Source organism: Macrotis lagotis, chromosome X, assembly GCF_037893015.1.
Source record: "Macrotis lagotis isolate mMagLag1 chromosome X, bilby.v1.9.chrom.fasta, whole genome shotgun sequence".
Taxonomy (NCBI): Eukaryota; Metazoa; Chordata; class Mammalia; order Peramelemorphia; family Peramelidae; genus Macrotis; species Macrotis lagotis.
In genome coordinates this window covers 328,425,165-328,447,472 of record NC_133666.1, presented here as the reverse complement: position 1 = coordinate 328,447,472, position 22,308 = coordinate 328,425,165, and the positions used below count along the sequence as shown (strand labels likewise).

General features: G+C 37.3%; 1 protein-coding gene across 4 annotated transcripts in view; it reads right to left on the bottom strand.

Annotated features, from left to right (window-relative positions):
• PLEKHG4B (pleckstrin homology and RhoGEF domain containing G4B) overlaps positions 1 to 21,586 on the bottom strand; it is a 227,204-nt gene extending 205,618 nt beyond the window's left edge. For 2 of the 4 annotated variants that reach the window (XM_074206372.1, XM_074206370.1), the window contains exon 1: positions 9,112 to 21,586. In XM_074206372.1, coding sequence (XP_074062473.1) covers positions 9,112 to 9,168 — 57 coding nt within the window. In that variant the 5' untranslated portion in view covers positions 9,169 to 21,586. The remainder of the gene's footprint in view (positions 1 to 9,111) is intronic. The other 2 variants (XM_074206369.1, XM_074206371.1) reach the window with 1 other exon arrangement.
• Positions 21,587 to 22,308: the final 722 nt, after the last annotated feature.

Genomic DNA, 22,308 nt, shown 5'->3' with positions numbered 1-22,308 from the left:
AGTCTTATAAGTCTAGTAAATGCTATACTCAATAAACATTATTCAATATATCTAATAAACAAAATATTGATTGTTTACTAAAAAAATAAAGAAGTCACTGAAACATGAAGAAAAGACCTTCATTTAAAAGTCACCTCTGTAATTGGTAAGGCAATCAGTAAAGCTCCTAGAAACTTACAAATTTAATACATATTGATATCTGTAGAGGGATGAAACCTAACTTGGGAAATGCTGCCACTTTGACTGGCAATTGAAAGAACACTGGTTTTGAAGTCAGGGTACTCAAATTCATATGCTGTTTATAATGCTTATAATCACTGAGACCTTAATCAAGTTTCTTAATCTCCATGGGCTTCAGTTTTCTTATCTGTAAAATTACTGGGCTAGACTTCCCACTCCAGATATATGAAACTATTAATTATGAATATGGCAATGACTATAGTATCTCCATCTGTGGCAACTAGGTGGTACAGTGGATGGAGTACCAAGTATGGAGTCAGAAAGACTTCAGTTCGAATCGGGTCTTAGTTAGTTACAAATTGTGTGACCCTAGTTCAGTCATTTTGTCTTTCTCTGCCTCAGTTTCCTCATTTGTAACATGGGGATAATAATGATATCTAGCTCCCTGGGTTGCTGTAAAAATCAAATGAAATAATTGCAAAATGTCTAGCACTTAGTAAGTGCTATGTATGCTAATAATGATGATGATGATTGTAAGTAGGATCTCTATCTGTTCCTTTGGGAGGAAAAACAAGACTGGAAGGGACTGTGATTTACTAGTATTGGAAACTCCTGGATAAGGAAACTTGCCTCATTCTCTGCAACTTTGCCCATGGTATAACAGAGGCAGGACTTGAACCCAGACTTTCCCAGCTTTGAGTGACTCTTCATCCACTGCCCTGCTCTGCCATTGGAATTAACTAACAAAAATTATATTGTGATCGGCATGCTCAATGATTGTAATGGGACTTTAAGTAGTCATTCTGCTAAGGAGCATTTATTAACCATTCACTATATGCTAGTCTATGCTAAATATTAGAAGGAGAAAAATAGAATTTTTGCTCTTTGGCAGGTTCAAGAAACATGCAGGAACATGTTAGGTAGATTGTATTCTGTGAGTTGACAAAGAGGGGCAAACAGACACAGAAAACTAGAGATAGAGAGAAATAGAGAGTCACATAGAGGAAAAGAGGGAGAGAGAAAGGGGAGAAGAGAGAAAAAGAGAGAAAGAGGGGGGAGAGAAATAGAGAGTAAGGGGGGAGAGAGAGAGAGAGAGAGAGAGAGAGAGAGAGAGAAGATTGATTATCAGAAAATCTCAGCTAAACATGTTTGGCTGTTCAATAAGATCACCACAATCCTCAAATCTTGGCATAGTTGTATGATACTGTGATGAAATGCCCCCAGGATGTATGAAATAGCTTCTACTGTAACTCCAAAGTCCTTTTCTAGGGGTGTTTCTTCCTTCTTTTCCTATTGCTACCAGCTACTGTCTGATCTCTGGTGGAACATAGACTTGCCCCTGAAACTTGTGGTTGTAGAACCTTCCTTCTCTAAATTCAACCAAAAGAAAATTGAAGTTAAAAAGCTTTTCTTCAAGGAAAAGTAAAACCAAATAGAATAGTTAATTTTACAAACACTTGGAGTCAATAGGATCACATATTTAGAGATGACAGAGACCTCAGAGATTACATAGTCCAGCTTCCTGATTTCACATCTTCAGCTTAATCTTCTCTGAATCTCTAGATCTCCAGAACCACTTCTAATTACAAGTTCAAGAATATTTGTACAGCTAAGAACCTGTTTCATTGTGATCAAAAGAATCTTCAATCACAATATTCAGGGAAGACACTTCCCTTACTTGAAATGAAATTCAATTTTGTTTTACTTTGTGTTGAAATTGGCATCTAGGCCATGCTAGGTCCCATCAATGTAGGCCTTAATAGCACCAATCATACAAATTTTATGAGCCATCCCCCACCCCCACACAGGGTGACTCTATCCCCCAGAGCTCATAACTCACTCCCTTTTCAGATGGTTTCATTTTGTCACTTCTCTCAGTCTTCCCATCAGGTTACATTTCTGGCTGCCTTTTCCTCACAAATTGATTTGAAGTAGGAGAATGATAAATATATTCTTTAGTTTAGAGTTTTGTAGTAGAAGCAATTTCCTCTTTCCTAAGAGCATTAAAAATCATACACTCATCAGACCAGGCTTCTCATCTCTGCTCACTTCCTCACACTGATACCTATGGATGAAATACCCTCAGGTGTTTTTTTCTTAGAACTGTATTGGACAGTTTTACAATATTCTAAATATTTTTAACATAGTATTGGTGTCAATGTCCAGGTTCAAAGGGTTATGTGTCCTTTAATATATTGGAGTGATTACAGAAGGGCAGCTAGATGGAGCAGTGGAGAGAGCATAGGAAAACTCATCTTCATGAGTTCAAACCTGGTCTCAGATAATAACTGTATGACCCTTGGCAAGTCACTTAACCCTGTTTGCCTCAGCTCCTCATCTGTAAAATAGGCTAGAGAAGGAACTGGCAAACCATTCTAATATCTCTGTCAAGAAAACCCCAAATGATGGCATGAAGAGAAGATATAACTGAAACAACATAATAAAAACAATGATTATAGAGCAGTTCTGCCCATTACTGCACCTCCAATCAAAAGGAGTCCCAAATTCATTCAGTTCTGAAATTCAACAATTTGACTTGGTAGAGAAGCATTCTACAGTTCCTGTCAAGGTAGCTCCCAGTTTTGTTCCTTATTTGTTCTGTTTATTCTTAACCTCTTCATCTTCCCTTCTTGGTATTCATTGCACTGACTCAAATTTTAGTAATTAACTATGATTTACTTGCCCATCACCTCCAACACTTTGCTTTTCCTGCATTCCCTGATCAATCACTCCTATATCAATCCATATCAATTAATTTGGCTCCCCCCCCAATCTTCTCAAAACCCCAGCTTTCAGCACCACTTCTCAGTTCAAAGGAGATTTCCATGAGAGTCAGGAATCAATTGTCCTGTACAACTTCTGTGGGTTCTGTGAGTTGGATTTACCCTGATCTATCTGCAACAAACTATGTTCAGCTTTGAAAACAGCAAAGAAAAGAATCACACAAAGTAGTTAGTCTTTCAGTCAGTTAAACACCTATTATTTATTCTGGGCACTGTTCTAAACAATGGGCCAGAGAATTAGAGTTAGTGTAATTAGTCAGTCACAAGTGGTCAGTTATCTCTAAAACCTCCATTAACACCAGTGAAGCAAAGCAGCATGAGGACAGGTATGATTTTATTTCACTAAGAATGTGACTGATGATAGTAAGAGAACTTGGTTTCAGCATTTACTTCTAGTCATTTGGTAAATTTCTAGTTTTAGTAGATTATGCATAGCATCAAAAGTCCAGAAGCATTTGGTGTAACTTGAAGTTATATATTCTATGTGATACTGAGATTGTAACCCAAACCTATGATTATGGACCTCTAAATACAACGAATACATTTAATGCAGATATTTTCTATATGTATGACCTTGCATAAGTCATTTAACTTCTCTAAGGTCTCAGTTACTTCATTTATAAAATGAGGGGTTTGGAATAGATAACCTTTAAGGTTCCTTCCACATCTAAATCTAGAATTCTCTGATATCAACACCAGGTGAATTATGCACTAGCTGTTGTCATCAGCCATTTCCCATCATGTCTGACTCTTCTACACCCATTTGGGGATTTTTTTGGCAAAGATACTGGAGTATTTTGCCATTTCCTTCTCTGGTTCATTTTACAGATGCAGATACGGAGGAAACAAAGTTATATGACTTGTCTAGGGTCACAGAGCTAGTATGTGTCTGAAGTCTCCAAGTGTGATACTCTTTCCATTATCCACTATAGCTGTAACAGAAAAACTTTATCTATAGTCAAAAGCTGTCATTGACAGCTTTGGTGACAAGCACCACGATTGCACCACGATTGTTTGGTCATTACTTTTATCTCAGAAGTTTAGCTTTTTAAGGGCAGTCTTCAAGCCTTAACCTGTTTCCTTTCAGGACCTTTAAATACAACCAGACTAAGTAAAACCATTTGAGCCTCTGCTATGGCCTTGTGATCTGAATAGCTAGCCTTCCTGCTGGTTCATTTTCTGTCCCCGCAGTTCATTTGCTGTTTGCATTCCTAGACTTTTGTGTTGGCATTGAAATCTATGCTACCTAAGTTTCAGCTTTCCTAGCTTAAGCTCAGTTCCTCCAATCAACTCTTGGTTCTAATCTTTAACTACTCCAAATATTGAATGAAGATGTTCAGTACTGAGAGAGAGTCTAAAGAGTTCAAATCAAAACATCCATTATCTGCTGCTGAGACAGACCTTAAGAGGGAGGAGTTTAAGATTGGAGACAAGAGAAAAGGTCAAGTATCAACTGGAGGAGCACAAGCTGTCCCTAGATAGAACAGTTGAAACCCAAGGAGTAGGAACTTAGATGCCAGATAAAACTACACTAAGGCAAACACAGATTTAAGCAGTGAGAAAACTAAACAGAGAGATGATGTCTGGCTCCAAGAGGTCGAGGCATCCCAGTCTACCTGATGGCAAGGCAGACACCAAAGAAGAAATAAGAAACCCTTTGAGGGCTGACATTGCCAATCCACATCCTATGATAACAGCTGGGGTCAGAATTATAAACCTAAACACTGTCATTCAGTTTTATCACATGTAAATTACATAAATTACATGTAGTAAACTTCAAAGTTTATGACAAAACCAGAGTTTTGTTCACTGAAATTCCAGTTGATGAAGTGATAGAAAATGGATTTAAAAGCACCAGTGTGTCCTTTGGGAGACAGGCATGTCTTATGATGCCAATGTAGCATTAGGAGCCAAACTAAATGGAATATATGAGAAAATAGTTTACAACTGTCTTTATTGTTGTAAAAACCACTGTCTACCTCAGATGTTACAACTATTTTCTTTATGCATTTCATAAGCATAATCATTATGACATAACCAATATGTAGAGTTTGGACCTCTAGTCCTCTCAACCACTAGGGCCGCAGTTGTCAATACCAGCTGGTCCTCCTCAATATTGTGTGCATGAGGCAGGCCTGAAAAGCAAACTATACTCCCAGAAATTGAGTAAATAAATCCTAAGTCTTCTGTTCACAAATCCTACAAAACCACTCCCTCCCAATTGTTTCATGAGCAAACTAGAGAATAGGAGGGCATTGAAATAATTCCTTTCATTCTAAGCATTATTGCCTACATATTCATTTCAATCAGCTTCAAGAGAACTAGAAAAATTCTCACTGAGCTTTTGTGTACCATATCCTTCACCCCCACCTAAGGAGGGGTGCATTTTCCTATTCTGTCTCTATCTATGTGTCTGTTTCTCTCTCTCTTTCTCTCATAATACAAGTCAATCTGAATCTCTGATGGTGCCTTCCTATCAGACTATTAAGAAGAATGGAGCTAGAGGCAGCTAGATGCTACAGTGGATAGAGCACCAACCCTGGAGTCAGGAGGACCTGAGTTCAAATGTGACCTCAGAAACTTAACACTTACTTAGTTGAGTGGCCTTGGGTAAGTGACTTAACCCCATTGCCATTAAAAATTTTTTTTTTAAATAGAATAGAGTTGAGGGGTGAGGTTATGAGAAGAGAGCAAATTATAACGTCTTCCGGGTGAATATGTCTCCTTTCTTTTCTAAGTAGTGCTCAGACTCAATCTGAAGTTTCTGGCATTTTTGGCATTGCATTGGGATCTCAAGTATATGCCCTGGCTGTTTTCCTGCAATCCCCATGGTTGGGAATCTCAATAGAGTGTTCTAGTCTAAACTGGTCTATCCTTCATACAAGTGTAGGATTAACTTCCTCTAGTATAACCCTGTCCATGTACTCCTACTCAAGAACCTTTACCTAGTTGCCTATTTTCTATTGCATCAAACCCCAAATCCTTAACCTAGAATCCAAGACTCTTTACATATATCTCTAATTTGTTTTTACAGCGTTATTTTAAACTTCTACAAACACTAAGATGACTCTGAACTGAATCTGTAATCTCATCAACGTGGGTACTAACAGTACAAGTTGCAATTCATCCACATCTTTTCATTCTGTGTGATTCTTGTTCATATGGTGAATTCTCCATATGGGGACCACTGAATATAAGCGAGGTCTTACTTTTTTCTTTTAACATTCCCTGGATGCCAGCAATACTTGAACCATCCATCTAACTGAGCTTTTTCTATGACCTGCTCACCTCTTGCTGATCATACATATCCCAGAACATTTTTTTTTGCTACTTCTTATAGCTATTTTTAATAGCAATTGTATGTCTCTGTTCTCGCTCGATCACCTGTAATTTTTGACTGGAGATTTTGGTGTCCCATAACTTATAGTAGTCTAGCAAGAATATTAGGGCAAGCTAAGTGGATAGCATGCCAGGTTGGAGTCAGAAAACCTAAGTTCAAATACAGCCTCAGACACTTGTGAGTTCTTTGACAGGGGACAAGTCACTTAAATGTTTGCCTCAGTTTTCTCATCTGTAAAATTAGCTAGAGAAGGGAAATGGCAAACCACTCCAGTATCTTTGCCAAGAAAACTTCAAATGGTGTTACAGAGAATTGGACACAACTGAAAATGATTGAACAATATCATCATCAGTGGCATTAGCAAATAACAAAAAAAAATCTCATGTGTGCTAGCATCATAGTCACTTAAGTAGTGCCATAAATAATTTGCTGCAATTTTATGAAGCAATATATCTCATATCCATCTTTTCCCCCCTTAAATGGGAATAACAATACTTTGTCTTTATATGCACCTATGTAGGTTACTAAGAAAATGAGCACAATATATTCTAAGCTTTATCGATTTAAGGCTAGGTAAGCATCAAAACTATTATTACACTTAATTTAATTATTTTTGTCCTGGGGTCATTTCCTAATTAAGCTTGGAGTTATATTCAGGGCTGAAAAACTAATTTATTCAGCATTAATTTGGGAGGATATTATTCAAATAAGCAAGTTTTCATTTGAGAGTACCAAAAAAAAACCAGATAGATATTATCATCTGTCAGTGCCAAATTTAGTAATTTAACATATATATGGCATAAGATAACATTGAGCTAAAACCAATGCAGCATCAAAAGTTGCTCTTACATTCATTGTAATGGAACATGGGAAAGGAACAAGCACTTACTAAATGGCAGATTATGTACTATAAACTTTAAAACTTAATCTCATGATTGTACAGGAGAAAGAGCAGGGGCTCTAGAATTGAAGGACCTCGTGTATGTTGAGTCTCTATGTCTGTGTGTGTGTGTGTGTGTGTGTGTGTGTGTGTGAGAGAGAGAGAGAGACAGAGAGACAGAGAAAGAGAGAGAGACAGAGACAGAGACAGAAAAAGAGAGAGAGACAGACAGAGACAGAGACAGAGAGACAGAGAAAGAGAGAGAGAGAGAGAGAGAGAGAGAGAGAGACAGAGACAGAGAGACAGAGACAGAGACAGAGACAGAGACAGAGAGAGAAAGAGAGAGATCCCATGAGCTTGTGCGAGCTGGTATAAATCATTGAATTTCACTCTTCTCAGTGTTGGGGGGGTAGAGGAGAGAAGTGGAAAGGATCTGGAAGGCAGACTGGAGTCCACTCAATCTATTGTCTGATGATTTTTTTCAAAGAAGGTGCTAAGTAATGTAGAGGGACACATATCAAATTAACTAAATGTCATCCAATCCATGAGAAACTTGAGAGAAACTAGTCACTTGTCTCTGCTGTTTCCCACTCCAAAAGGATGCTTAGGGCCAAACCATTCAGCATTTGCTTACATATAGTAAACAACATGGTGTTTTCTTAGTAGTCAACGGAGTTAACTGGCGGTTTCCTTTAAACAAACAGCAACTTAGTAAGGGTGGACATTAGCCATGTTGCCAATGCAGGAAATAACATTACAGTTGAAAATCTGTTACTATTTAATTCCCTATAAATTTTGAGTGGACGTTATGGTAAAAAAAAAATGTTTTCCTAGAAAGTTTCTTGGAAAGAGTGTGTTAAGACTGAGAAGCCTCGGGTTCAAGTCCCAACTCTGTCACTACTTAGCCTGGTAAGCCTTGGGTAAGTCTCTTACTTTTCAGGGGGGGGCTGAGCGGTCTCATGTGTAAAATGATGGGGTTGGACTAGGTGATCTCCAAGGTCCTTAACATTCCATGATTGTATCTTCCATTAACGCAAATTCCACTGTGATCCAAAACTCCAACTCCCTCATCTATGCCCTAAAATCTTACTAAGAAGTAGGGGATATACTTATCTCCTCTGAGCAGGGTCATCATTTAGGATAAACAACTTTTTTTTCACATTCTCCTTATTTAATGCAAATATTTCAAAATCCAAAAAATCATGCAAAGTTTCACTCATGCTTCTTTTAATTTTTTAATTATACACTTTAATTCTTAATTAGGCACCTGAAGCGGCCGCCTAAATGTGTGTTAACCTGCTTTTGAGCAACAGAAGTGTAATTAACTACCGGAAAAGCAGTCTTTAATTTAGCTTTCAGAGGAAGAGGCAAAGACCGATCCAACTCATTTTTGCAATTCCCATGAAGAAATATAAAACAACTTCTGTCACGTTTTTCCAAAGCTGGAATGACCGGCCTCATTTTACTAAGCAAAGTCCATTATTTAAGCCAAGAGACATTCCTAGATCAAAGCCAACCCTGGTATTTTTAAGGCGACAAATTCCTTTTCTTCTCCCCGATGCAGTTCACCGGGTTCCTTTTAAATGCTTTGGACCAAAGACTCACTGGGGCTCACCACCACCCCTGATTAGGAAAGTCTGAAATACAGTACAGGCAAAATGGTCCTAAACGCCCCCTTTGTCTCCCGATCCCCCACTAAGATCCAGAGGGTCTGAATCTCCCTTGAAAGACAAAGCTTTGAGTTTCTTTTTCTTTTAAATATTTATGAGCCGCCGAGCTTGAGTTTTCTAAGCTGGTTCGATGTCAAAGAATCAAAGCAAAAAAGTTATCAAATTGTCACGAACAGAGGAAGAAGGTAACTAAATTGTCTCTCCACCTGCATTGGAAACTTCCCCACGAATGTGGCACTTTCTTTAATCCCAACATACCTTTATGCTCAAAAAGTTATCCCCTCGGGTCTTGGGAGCAGGGGCTCTGGGATTCATGTTGGCACTGCCTTTGTTCCAATCTCAATGTAAAAAATGTTTCCATAAAATCCACTTTGTCAAGAGAGCCCACACTGTGCAGAAGTCCCCGGTACCCTGAAAAATTTCATCTGACACTTCCCTGCAGCCCTCATAGCTATCAGCTTTAGTCTGGGTCCGTCCCGAGCTCCATTTCTTAGGGTAGAGCCCCAGGCTGCACTCCAGTAGTCGCCCACTTGTTAGACCGTGAGAAAACCAGATCTCCCACCTCCGGAGCCTCCCGGGCTAAAAGCTCAGGAGCTGCTTAATTATGCAAGCTGATGTAACTTCCTCCACCAGCAGAGAACACAGAGCTTCCCGCTCTACCACCAAACAAAGCTATTCTCCCTGCCCCTCAGGGAGCCAAGGGTTCTTCATCTCTCATTTTACACTGGGATGGGGGGGAAAGAAAAATACAACAAAGTTCTTTCCAAGATGAAATTACAATCTCTTTTCCATATCAAAGGGCAATTGCTTCAAAAATTGGCTTAACACTTTAGTAGATTTGCAACAGTCCAGATATACTGATTATTTGGGATCCAGCAGACAATGAGAATGATGCCTTTGGTAACTTGAGAGCAGCTACAGTTGAATATGGATTCCTCAGCCTGAGGAGCCCAAGCACCTGTAGTTTAAGGAGATTTGAAATTTACAGTGAAAAGTGGGGGGGGCAAGGTAGAACAGAAGGGCTATAGGATTTCCCCCTGGGGCTCTAGTTAGATTCGAAAAACTTCCTACATAAAAAAGGGAGAAAGCCCTTAGAAGAAGACAAATTTAAGAATTTCAGTCAAAAGAGACCTTAGAGATCATCTAATCAAACCATCCTATGCCTGAATAAGAATCTCATTCATCTTCATTTGTAAAATGAGGGAGTGGATCAGATGCCTTCTGAGATTTCTGAGTTTGAAAACTATAACCCTATGGTATGTGATCCCACTGCAAGATGTACCTCCAAAGATGTCACTCAAGTTTTTCTGGATGACCTCTGGACAGCCTCCCCAGACCTCCAGTCTTACAAATCAATCTTAAATAACTGAAATTCATTTAAACAAACATTGAGAGTCTTCTCAGATGCACAGAGCTCAGTAGAGATGAATGACATGAGATACACAAAGCAGATGGCATGAATTCTAAGTGAAAAAAAATTGTATTTTATTTAGTAAGTAATGAGGACAGCTGAAGATTTTGAGGGGAGGGAATGCCTGTAATTGGAGCAACATATTAAAAATATTATCCTATTAACTAGGTGAATAATTTAGAGTAAAGAAATTGAAGACAGATGACCAATTAGAATGCTATGATGCTTCTCTTGGTGAGAGTTGACTGACAATTGGAACTAGGGTGATTAGTTATGTGAATGGAGAGAAGGGAATGAATGGAAGAGACACTCTAGCTGTGGGAATTTTTTAAAATGAAAATTCTTATTAAAATTCTTAATAAGCATGAATTTTTGTTTCTTTATCCCATTAGATTCTTGGTAACTCAACAATCATCTTAACACCTAATACATAATGATTAGCACTTAGCTTGTTTTTTTGTTGTTCAGTCAATTATCAGTCATGTCCAACTTTCATAATGACAATATTGGAGTGTTTTGCTATTTCCTTCTCCAGTTCACTTTAGAGATGAATTCAGGGAGGCAACGAAACGATTAAGTGACTTGACCAAAATGACAAAGTACAAATTTGAACTCAGGTCTTCCTGACTCCATGACCACCTAACTGTCCTTACTCAGCCTGATTGTTCTAGTTTTTAGTCACAATGGGTTCATTGATTTCATTCTCTCACCTCTCTGCAATGTCTGAAATTTCCCTGATGTATATTATAGAAAATTATAGAAAATCTTTTTCAATGGGAAGTGGAGCCATGAGAACAGAATGACTTGGTTTAAGCAATACAGTTTATATTGAACTTTTTCCTTTGAAAAGAAAAACACAAAGTTGTTTTCTACACAAATATGCTGTTGTATTTCAAGGATGTATTTCATCCCTCCAATAGGCACAGGAGCTCAGAGTTAGTTAAATGGCTTGCCTGAGGTCATAATTCATGGCAGAACTGGGTTTAGAATCCAGGTGTCCTATCTTTCAGCCCAGAGCTGTTTCCAGTAGGCCACCCATCTCATTGGATCAAAAAAAAAAAAACCCCAACAAAAACAACATAAGTTTTTGACTCCTCCTTCTCTGTAACTTGCATTTCCATGGTTAACAATTTAAAACAGACCTTTTGAAGCCTTGGTAATTTAAAAGATGAGTGTATATAAGAACTCTTTTCTCCTTTGCAGAAGTGGGGAAACAAGGGTGTGGAATATTACCCTCAGATGATTTATTTCTCTTTATTTTTCGGACCTTCCCTCTGCCCCTTTCTTCATATTTGATTATAATGGATAACCCTCTGAGAGGGAATACAGGGAAGCATGTAATAGAAAATATAGGTTATACAAAAAACATATCTACAAAATTTTGCTTTAAAAAAAAAACAGTGGGAGATCACAAATTGTGGGTAAAACTCACCTGCATAAATGAATTGGGCAGGAATGAGTTTTTCCCCTATCTACTGCTAAAATCTTTCATCCACACATGAACCCTGCTTAAATATTTTTATATCTCCATTCTGTCTTCCTATCTTCCTCACACCTTCTATGCTTTCTACGACTTTCCAGTTCTCAACACATAAACCTTCCCTCACCCCATCTCCCTCTCACAGCCTGTTTGTCTCCATTGTGGTTTCTGCCCTCAGTATTATGAATGTGAGTATGAAAATATAAATGTATGTAGCCCACAGGTGCAGATTTGGACTGGAAACTCATGAATGCAGATCAGATGTGGATAATGAAAGTAAACATACATAGTTCTGGTTGTTACCTTGTGTTTGTTTGGCTAACCTCCTAACAATAGGAATCTCAGTAATTACCCCCAGTTTAAGTCCCATTTCCTCCATAAAACATTCTTTAGGACCATCTTATCCATAATGTTCTCCTCTTTCTCTGAACCCTGGTGTCACTTAACTTTATAAGTCACTCATCTGTCATAAAACATATACAATCTTATATTGATTTGTTTTACCACTAACTAAACTTTTGACTCCTTGACAGCAGAGCTCATGTCTCATTTTTCTGACCCCTCCCTCTGTATTGAAGACTGATTATTTTTGTCTTTTTATGCTTAACACCTACAGCAGTGCCTTGAATACAATTGATACTAATAAAATTTATTGAATTCTTTAAACAGAACTGTATCATAATAGGTGCTCAATCAACATCTCTTGATTTATTATATGACTCCAGAGAAGAAAGAGTGTAAAATTTGGAGTTAATTGGGACTGAGTTTTGTTTGCCCTGCCCAAGGTCAGGGGACAGTAGCCTCTGACTCAGGACAGGGTTGTTTTGTCCACATTCCCCAGAGATTGGGTTTCCATCCTCTGCTCTCAAGGGTGGGTGGTCCTGGAGGAGAAATGTTCTTGTGTGGTCCACTGGCATGTCACTCCCCTGTGATGAGCCTTGGCTCACAGACTCTTGTTGGAGCAGAGTGATCATAGGCAGTTAATAGCAGTGAGCAACTTCCTTGTCAGAAAGAGTTAAAAAAAACATATGATTTCAGCTATACAATCAAAGCAGGAGTCCACCTTTATTTACTGTAGTGGAGCAGATGCTATGGAAATGAACAAAAATGGTTATAGATTTCCCAAGTCTATTCATCCTTTAGCAAAGGATTTACCTTTATTTTATGAGGGAGAAAATCTTTACACTACCACCTACAGCGTCACACTATCACCAGGTGTTTCAATCTAGAGATAGGGGTAGGAAGTAGCTGTGTAATTACATTGGTGCATAGTGTTCTTGATGAAGAATTTGTCTAACAATGTAGACCAGCCCCTTCTTTGCAATTTAGACACTTAAATGGTTCTGAACCCTGAGAATTTAAGTGAACTGTCAAGAGTCACTTAAACTGCATATAACTGCTGCAGACTCTGGTCCCGGATCTTCCTTCTCAATCAGTATCAGATGCTCTGACTCGGAAGTTCCAGGGCGCTAACATCAAATATATAACAAGGCACTGGGCCATTCACATTCCCTTCAATCCTTTGAAAGTCTGTTAATTTGTTTAAAATATGTGACCAACTCAAAAATCCCCTCCCTGTACTTTTAGGATGTTCTTTAAAAATCCCAAGAGATTAGTGGATTCTAAAGAATTCAAGATATACCCAAAAAAAGACTGCAAAATTTCTTTCCTTGATAGCTTGATATAAATGTGAATGATTGTCCTTTGATTCTTTTTTTTAGAGATGTACTATATACAATGTTTATTAGAGTTTATCTTGCAAACCACATTTTGGGGAGCTAAGGGGGAAACAGATGTTTACAGTTTAGAATAGATCTCTGACAGGAAGGTGTTATTCTCACAATTCTGATTGGTCAGTAACTCCAACCCTATTCCAGGATTAGAAGGAGTTTTTTTGGTTAACTTTTGGGTCATGTTGGTGCTGTGATTCTACTCTAAAGATGAAATTAGTTTCTTGGGAAGGGAGGAGTTTAAAAACAGAAGGGTCTGCCTAGTCTGAGAGGGAAATTTCCCAAGTTTATATATCATAGAAACTGTAATAAACAGTCATCTAGGGGCAGTTAGGTGGTGCAGTGGATAAAGCACCGGCCCTGGAATCAGGAGTACCTGAGTTCAAATCTAGCCTCAGACACTTAATGAGCCACTTAACCCCATTGCCTTGCAAAAACTAAAAAAAAAAAAGAACAAAAAAAAAGTCATATAAAACTATGAAATGAAGGGACTCTATATCAATATTAGAACATAAGTTATTCTTACTGAGTTTTCTAAGCACCTCAAATTTCTCATTGAAGACAGAATTTAGGCCTCTAGAAAAAGAATAGCAAGTCAGCTCTATTCCCTATATTTATTTTAAGTCTTAATTTTTGAAAAGAATTTGAATTTTGTTGTTACTCTGCCCCAGTTAAACCCTCAATAGGAATATGATGTCCAGTTTTAGACACTATTTTATAAACAGAGGAGGGTCACTAGGGGGTCAGGGAGAAACTATGCAATATGAAGATGGGTTTAAGGATTTGAGAAAGTTTAGCCTGTGGAAAGAGAAGAGAAACCTCTGGAAAATATGATAAAAGTCTAATTATTGAAAGGACTGTAATGTGGTACATGGATCAGACTTAAACTTTTTGGTCCTAGGGGACAGAACTAGGACCAAGAGGTAGAAGTTCTAAGGAGGCAGATTTGAGCTCAACTAAGAAAAAAATTCCTTATAATCAACAGTTCTCAAAAAGTTGAAAGCATGAGGCAAGCTAGGTGGTGACGTGGATAGAACCCCTGCCCTGGAGTCAGGAAGACCCGAGTTCAAATGCGACCTCAGACACTTGATAATTATTAGCTGGATGACCTTGGGGAAGTCACTTAACCCCATTGCCTCATAACACCCCCCCCCAAAAGTCGAAGGAATGACTCAGGAGATAGTGACTTCCTCATCATTAGAAGTCTTCAATCAGAATCTGGACGGATGATTTATAATTACAATAGATTAGGATTTGGATTAATTGACATCTGGTATCTTCTCTAATGCTGAATCTATCATTCTGATAAATATCATTAGGATTTCTTCCTAAAAGATGGGGAAATAGTTCACTGTCATTTTTTTCCTTTCATAAAATGATATCTTTCAGGAATAAAGATTTTTCTCTGGGTCTGAGATGGGGACAGAATGAAGATCTTGGTGCTACTTTTATTTTTCCTGTTGCTCCCACTGAGCTGGCCTGAAAGATTTGAGTCATTGTGCTAATTTTGATTCTTGCTCTAATGAGTTGGTGGTATGAAGATAACTGGCTCAGGAATATCAGTAACAATCTGTTCCCTAGCTGTTAAAATAGAATCAATTGTGTGTGTGTGTGTGTGTGTGTGTGTGTGTGTGTGTGTGTGTGTGTGTAGTACTCATTAATTCTTTCTTCAAAGAAAAAAGTGTTCACACTATGGAGACCAGAGACTTCTGTTCAGTTTACAAATCTTTGATCTTTCTAATTACCTTTGCCTATTTCATATTTTCTCATATATGACATCCTTAGTCATACCTTTGAACAACTGATATCATCAAGTATCAAAAGAAATATTGATTTAATTTGTGGGGTTTTATCAAGATCATGAAGTTTCTCTACTTCTTAATCCTTTCTAACAGCTACTAGTGCTTGAATTGTAATTATTTTCATGACAATCTTCTCTCCCCAACCCCCATCCAAATACTTACAATATAAGAAGACCAAATATCGCAGGAAATTGCTGCATTTGAGCACACAATAAATCCAAATCTGCTAAATTTCTTTATTTGCCTCTTCAAGGTGAACCCCCTTGAACCCTTAGTGACAATTTGCTTCTTTCAATTGTTATTTATTTTGAGACTTTATTGAGCACGATTGAAACAATTCAGTTTCGTTTATCCATTCATTGGTCACTTGAGATAGCTCTCATAGAGTAACAAGAGCTTAATTAAATGGGCTAAAAATTATACAATTCTTAGCACCTTCTACCTCCTTCTCTTCTACTCCTCTATCACTTCAGAAGTGGAAGAGATTTACAGAAGACTGAAAGATGTTTTTTAACTTCCTTTTTTTGTGTGCCTTCAGTTACCACATAACTCATTACCAAATGGCAAGCCTATTGATGATGAGCTTGCTTAGCCAGACCAGCCCTCTTAGAGCAGACTCAACTGACAGAACTAGACTCAAAGTTTAAAGAAAATAATAAAAATTATTTTTAAAATCTTTTTTTAATATGACTCTTAAGGAGCACTGGATATTTGTCACTGGTGTTAACTTGGCAGAAATCTTTAAAAATTGTACATTTTTTTCCCATTGATTTGGTGATCGTCATAGAGCTTATTGAGTCTGTTAAGTAGACACTGGACATCAAGAAATATATTGACCCAGATTTAATGTTCTTGGATTTTGTTTTCCTGCAAAAGTTTGGGGGATCATCCTGTTGAGTTTGTTTGTTTGTATCTCCTGAACTAAGTTGGGCATTGAGGGGGCCTACTACTGGTGAACAGTTTAGGAGGAAAAGAGGAAGAATACAAACTCCTCTTGAAGATTCTGCATTGTTGAGGCATTAATGGCCCATAAGAGAGTTAAATTCTGCTTTCCAGAAGATAAGAAGAGACAGAAAAAAGGGGGGGGGGTCAAATGTCCTGGAACCCATAGTCCTGATATCAGCCACAGGAAAAGGAAGCTGGTGAAAGGGGAGGATACATGAAAGTTCATTACTATTGGCAGATACCAGTCATATTACTGAAGAAAAATGAACATGAAAGCTATTTGTGGACAAAAGAGAAACGATTTTAATTCATCAGACTGCAGAGAGCAATTTTATGGGGTACAATACTGCACTAAGTCCTTACTCTAACAATATTTCCTTTTCTTTTCTTTTTTAAATTTAACTTATTTATTTTTGTTATATTTTAATTTTCAAATGATCTCTTTACTTCTCTCCTCACTCTGTACTAGAGAAGGTCACCATTTGACACAGATACACAAATATATATGTATAGGTGTATAACTATAATATATATTATATATGAAATGTAAAAACATACTACGAATACTTGGATTTATCAGTTCTTTCGCTAGAAATGCATAGTATATACCTTCATAGGTCTTATGTAGTTGATTTGAGTATTTATAATACTCAGAATAATTTAGTTGTTTACAGTTATTTTTTGAACACTATTACTGTTACAGTAAACATGCTCTCCTGTTCTACTTATTTTACTCTTCATTATTTCATACGTCCTTTCCTGTTTTTCTAACAGCAACCTGATCATCACTTCTTACAACACAGTATTATTCCATTACAATTATATACTGTATTTTGTTTACTTATTCCTCAACTAATGGCATTCCCTCCATTTCCATTTGACACTATTTTCTAGAAGGCACAGTTCAATATAAAACAGGTCGATCTCAAACTATTACCAAAGCACCGCAAGGGCTTCATTTATAAGATGACTCTAGTGAATGACTTTGATGAACCAATATAGTTTTCTCTGCATAGAGCACCTCACCCCACACTTAATTTTTTAATGTTGAACCATATGCATGTCTTACCCTGAAGCCTGATCTTAGCCATGCCATAAAATGTTCCAGGAGGTCTTAATTCAGCTTCCCTCTAGGAAGTGAGCCAATGTTCACAAAGAGCAGGCTTAGAAGTTGGTCAGCATTTATATAAAAGCAATAAGTAGGTTTTTCAGTTTTAAAAATCACATTCATATCATTTTCTTAATCCCATTTGCCATTTAACAACCATGACTCAAATAACCAACCTTCTGAATGAAAAGGGAAATAATCATTTCCCTAAAAATAACAATTTTGGACTAATTGACCCTTGAAGATGAAAAAACAACTCCAATATCAGAATCACCTGAATTTTTAAAAAGAACATTTTTTAACTCTGCCTATGTTATTTCCTTCTTAAATCAGGAAAAATCATTCTCCCAAGAAAAACTGGGCCACCAAACTGACAAAGCAGTTCACTGTCATATTTCTAATTATAGGTGTTCTCTTCACATGAACAATCTGCTGAGAAGTGCAAATTATAGGGAGGGAGGAGATGATTCCGAAGTAAAAACATAAAAATAATAACTCTAGTCTAGATATAAAGTAGGAAAAGCATTTTATAAATCCAGGAAGTAAATATATAAATAAGTTGCTTTTAAGAATGTGAGAGGAAAAAAAAATTGAGAAAGAACGTTTTATAATCATCCAGAGACCTGATAATGAGCCAACTTCTCTGGTTCAAGGGTTATTTATCAGTCCCAGGGGAATTTCAGCTAGAAGGAACCTTCTTGTTCAATTCCCTGCTTTTGTCCTGAGGTTTAGAAAAGGGAAGTGATTTACCTAAGGTCAGCCAGGTTACAGACTCAAGGGCCACCAAAGCCAGGGTTCTTTCCAATTTAGACAATTTTAAAAATTCAGGTATAAACCTCAAGAGAGCAGTCCTTCAGAAAGTTATGCAACCTTGAATCAATTTATGTGTCAGGGGCTCAAGGCAGGCTTCTGGGACATCAGCAATGTATCTTTGATGCTAGCATTCCATGGATTTGGCTAGTTTTTGTTTGTGCTTTTTTCCCAAAATAAATAAAAGAATGGGGGGGGTGATAGTGCCCAATCTATTGGGAACAAACTGGAGGGGAGACAGATTCACTTGTGATTCATCACAAAAAGTGATGCACTTCAAAAAATGGGTTTCTTGATGAACGGAAGATAGCCCAAATCATTCATTGGTATTTGTACAGCAGACTTTCTAATGGCAATGAAAGCTCATAATTGTTAACTCCATGTCTTTATGTAAATCATTTAACCTCTGTATATTTCAGTTCCTTCCTCAGTAAAGTGGGTATAGCAGTACTAACTACCTCATGGTACTCTTATAATAATTATTATAGGATCATAGATTGAGAATTAAAGGGGCTATAGAAGATATTTGTATTCCACCTATTTTTACAGTTGAATAAACTCAAGCCAGAAGAGGTTATTTGACAAGGTCACATTGACAGGGCTTAACCCATGTTCTCCTTTGAATTCAACATACTTTCCAATGCATCCTATGTGGTAGCTGAAAAATACAACATAATTTTGAATTTTTATCATGTCACAATAAGACTTATCATAACAGTTTGGGATGTTCAAATTATGTCTCTTCCTCCACTACATGGAATGTACAGTACAGTACAGTAAAAGCTATGTCATGCCAAATGTTTTCTCCTAGTATTATAAAAGAGCTAGTCTATAAATTAATTATTTTATAGAACAGATCAATAAGCATTTATTGAGCGCCTGCTGTAAGTCAAACACTTTGTGCTAAATATTTGGGAATATAAAGATAAAAGGGAAGAATGTGGAGTTTGCTTGGAGAATTCATTCCAGGCAAAGTATATTCCTGAGCCAAGTATTCCTTCCCTAACAGGCACAATATATATATACATAGTACAGTTTACTCAGACTTGCTGGGGATAGAGGGTAGATTTCAGTCTTTCCTCAACACCTGCCATATCCTCAGGGGTTCTCAGTGCCTGATAATCTTTAGACTTCATTATTATAAATTATGTGTGGGGATGGGATAAGGTTTGGAGGGTTTTATTTAAGATGGGAGAGGAGAGAGTAAGAAAAAGATCTACAAAAAAGAAAATTAAAAAGAGAATGATGCCAACCTCAGGCAGAAACCACAGAAAGTTAATTATATGGCATATATTCAGGAGACACAAAGACAAATTGGCATCTCTTTCAAAACATCTTTTTTTTTGGTAAGAAAGTCTGGATAAACGCTTTCTCCTGGCTAACAAACAGGACATCCTCCCTTTTTCACTTGTAGTTCATTTTCATAACCTAGACTGGTAGCTAGCATTCAGTCAAATTGTACTAATTATGGTGAAGACTAGTAGAAATTACTATAATTGTTGATAACAATACTTTACATTTGTATAGAACTTTAGCCTTTCCAAAGAACCTTCTTAAATAGTATTTCATTTTATTGTTACATCTGTCCTATCTGGTAGGCAGAGTGAGCCATTATCCTGTTTTACAGAGGAGAAAACTGAGATACTGTGTTGTTAAGAAACTTGTGGAGGGTTACCTAGCTTATTAATGACTAAGACCAAATTAGACTCTAGGTCTCATGATCACTTGCTCCCACACTGCAGTCTCCTATAGCTAATCTCAGTAATTCAGTTCATTGATTGTAACATTGCTTTATTCAGAAAATGTCAATGGCTGATTACAATTTCCTGAAAAAAAAAAAGAAAATCTTGATCCCCAGAATTCAAGACTTTTTGCAATCTGTCTCCAACCTACTTTTCTTGTATCACTTATAAATATTATCTTTCAGACACATTAGATTGGGTTCTCTCTTCTATTCCTATCAGGCTTTCCCTCTCTAGACTATTCTTATGTCACTTCCCTTATTTAAATTCTTCCCTTCCATGGCTAAAATCAGGTCTTACCTCCATTTGGAGCCTTCTTTGAAGTATTTCTGGGTTCCCATCTTCATTCAAAAGCAATCTCTCTCTCTTTTTGTGTTATAGAACTTTGCCTGAACCATTGCTTGCTGCTTGTCCAATTCCCCTTCATAACATAGTTTTTCCTTTCCCTTCTACACTATTAGATTATAAATTCCTTGATATAAGGTTCTATATCTCTGTATCCTCAGCTCCTTGCATAAATTAGGCATTTAAGAAACATTCATTAAATTGAATTGAATTGCCTTCCATAATGTAAGTCAGGTGAGCCTAAATCTTATTTTTCTTTGAAAGATGTGCTTTTGATAAGAGCATTAGTGAAATCACAGTTCCCATGAAACCATATTGTCTACTTGTACAATGCCTTCTACCTCATATCTTATTGGTCAATGATGACTTTTCTAACCAGGGAAATAGTCTAAGTCTTTTTTCCATCTTCTATTTATGAATTTTAACTTCTTTATCAGATGTCAGTAAGGAAAAAACCACTGGGAGGGCAAAGAGACCACAAAGAAAAGTCAGAGCATTTTGCAATATAGCCAGGAGCTTCTTCTCAGATGCTTCCTACAGTACCAGACTAACAAAAGACAATTAAACCATGTGGCAACTGATTGCCTCAATACAGTCAGAGAAATATTTATTGGAAGTAGATAAGGGGAGGAAGGCTAGTGTATCTTGAACTAAAATGGCTATTACAATCGATCAATCCCTCAGCTATAATAAGGAAATGTTTACTATATGGCAGACACTGTGCTAAGCCCTAGATGATACAAAAAAAAGGCAAAAATAGTCCTTGGCCCCTGAGAAATTCATATTCTAATGAGGGAGAAAAATATATGAACAAGTAGATGTAAGCAAGACACATGTAGAATAGATGGAAGGTAGTCTAAGAGAGGAAGTGACTAGCATCCGGGGACAGCAGGAAAGTTCTCTAGCAGCAGGTGGCATTGGAGCTGAATTTTGAAGAAAATCAGGGAGTCTAAGAGAGATGAGAGAGAGCATCGGTGAAAGGGAGGAAGCTATCAGTGCAAAGGCTCAGCGATGGGTTAACTGGACCTACAGGGTCATATTTAAGGAACAACAAGAGACCAGAGTGTCTGGTTCATGGAGACTTGATGGAGTAAAAACAGACTGCTTCAGGCTGTTAGGCATTGGGCAACTGTGATATTCATGCTATTCAAACCAGAGTCTCCACCTCTCCACTCTCACCCCACCACCCACAGATACTCACTGGTGTGTGTGTGGTGGTCCATAGTTGAGTGACTTCTATAGCTACAGAAGCTACAAACACCACACAATAGAAATGGGAAAGTTTCCATGCAAGCAGAGTTTGTATGTAACAACCATAGTATAGGATAAGTTTTATATAGTGGAAGAAGATTACTTGTAATTCTAGTTTTAAAAGCAATACATACATATATACATATATATATATATATATATATATATATATATATATATATATATATATATATATATAACTATGGTTGTTACATACAGACTGCTTGCATGGAACCTTTCACTTTAACAGGCTACCTCCCTTTCCTGATTGATGAAACATTAATCCTGGTAATGGAACTAACCTCAGTCTAAGTCAGATATCATACCAACCCTAATGCTCTTTAATGCCTATTCCTGAGTATTTACTTATTCTTGAGTTTTGCTTGATTTTATCACCTTGTACCTGCACCAATGTTGACAGGTTGAGGATGAATGCCTAGGGGGTGGCCATTGTCCTCTCTCTCAGATTCCTAGGGGTAATCCTGGCGTTACAAGGAAAGACTTCTACTACTTATCATTATAACTCCTGATTCCTCACTGATGTGTTTCTCCTATATACAAATTCAGTCACTCTTATTTTCACAACTTATTTTTAGTATTAAATTTAAGTGTTTACTTAGTGAGAAAGCAAAAGTAGGAATAATTATATTTACTCAATGTAAGTCAAAAGCTTGTATAATCAAAATAGAAGAGGATATCCATAAACCAGGCCCAATCCATAAACCAGGCCCAACAATACATATGCTGATAGCAGGCATATACTTATGAAAATCTACCTCAGAAACATGAGATGGACAATTTATATGCCCAAGGTTAACAAGTGACTTTGGA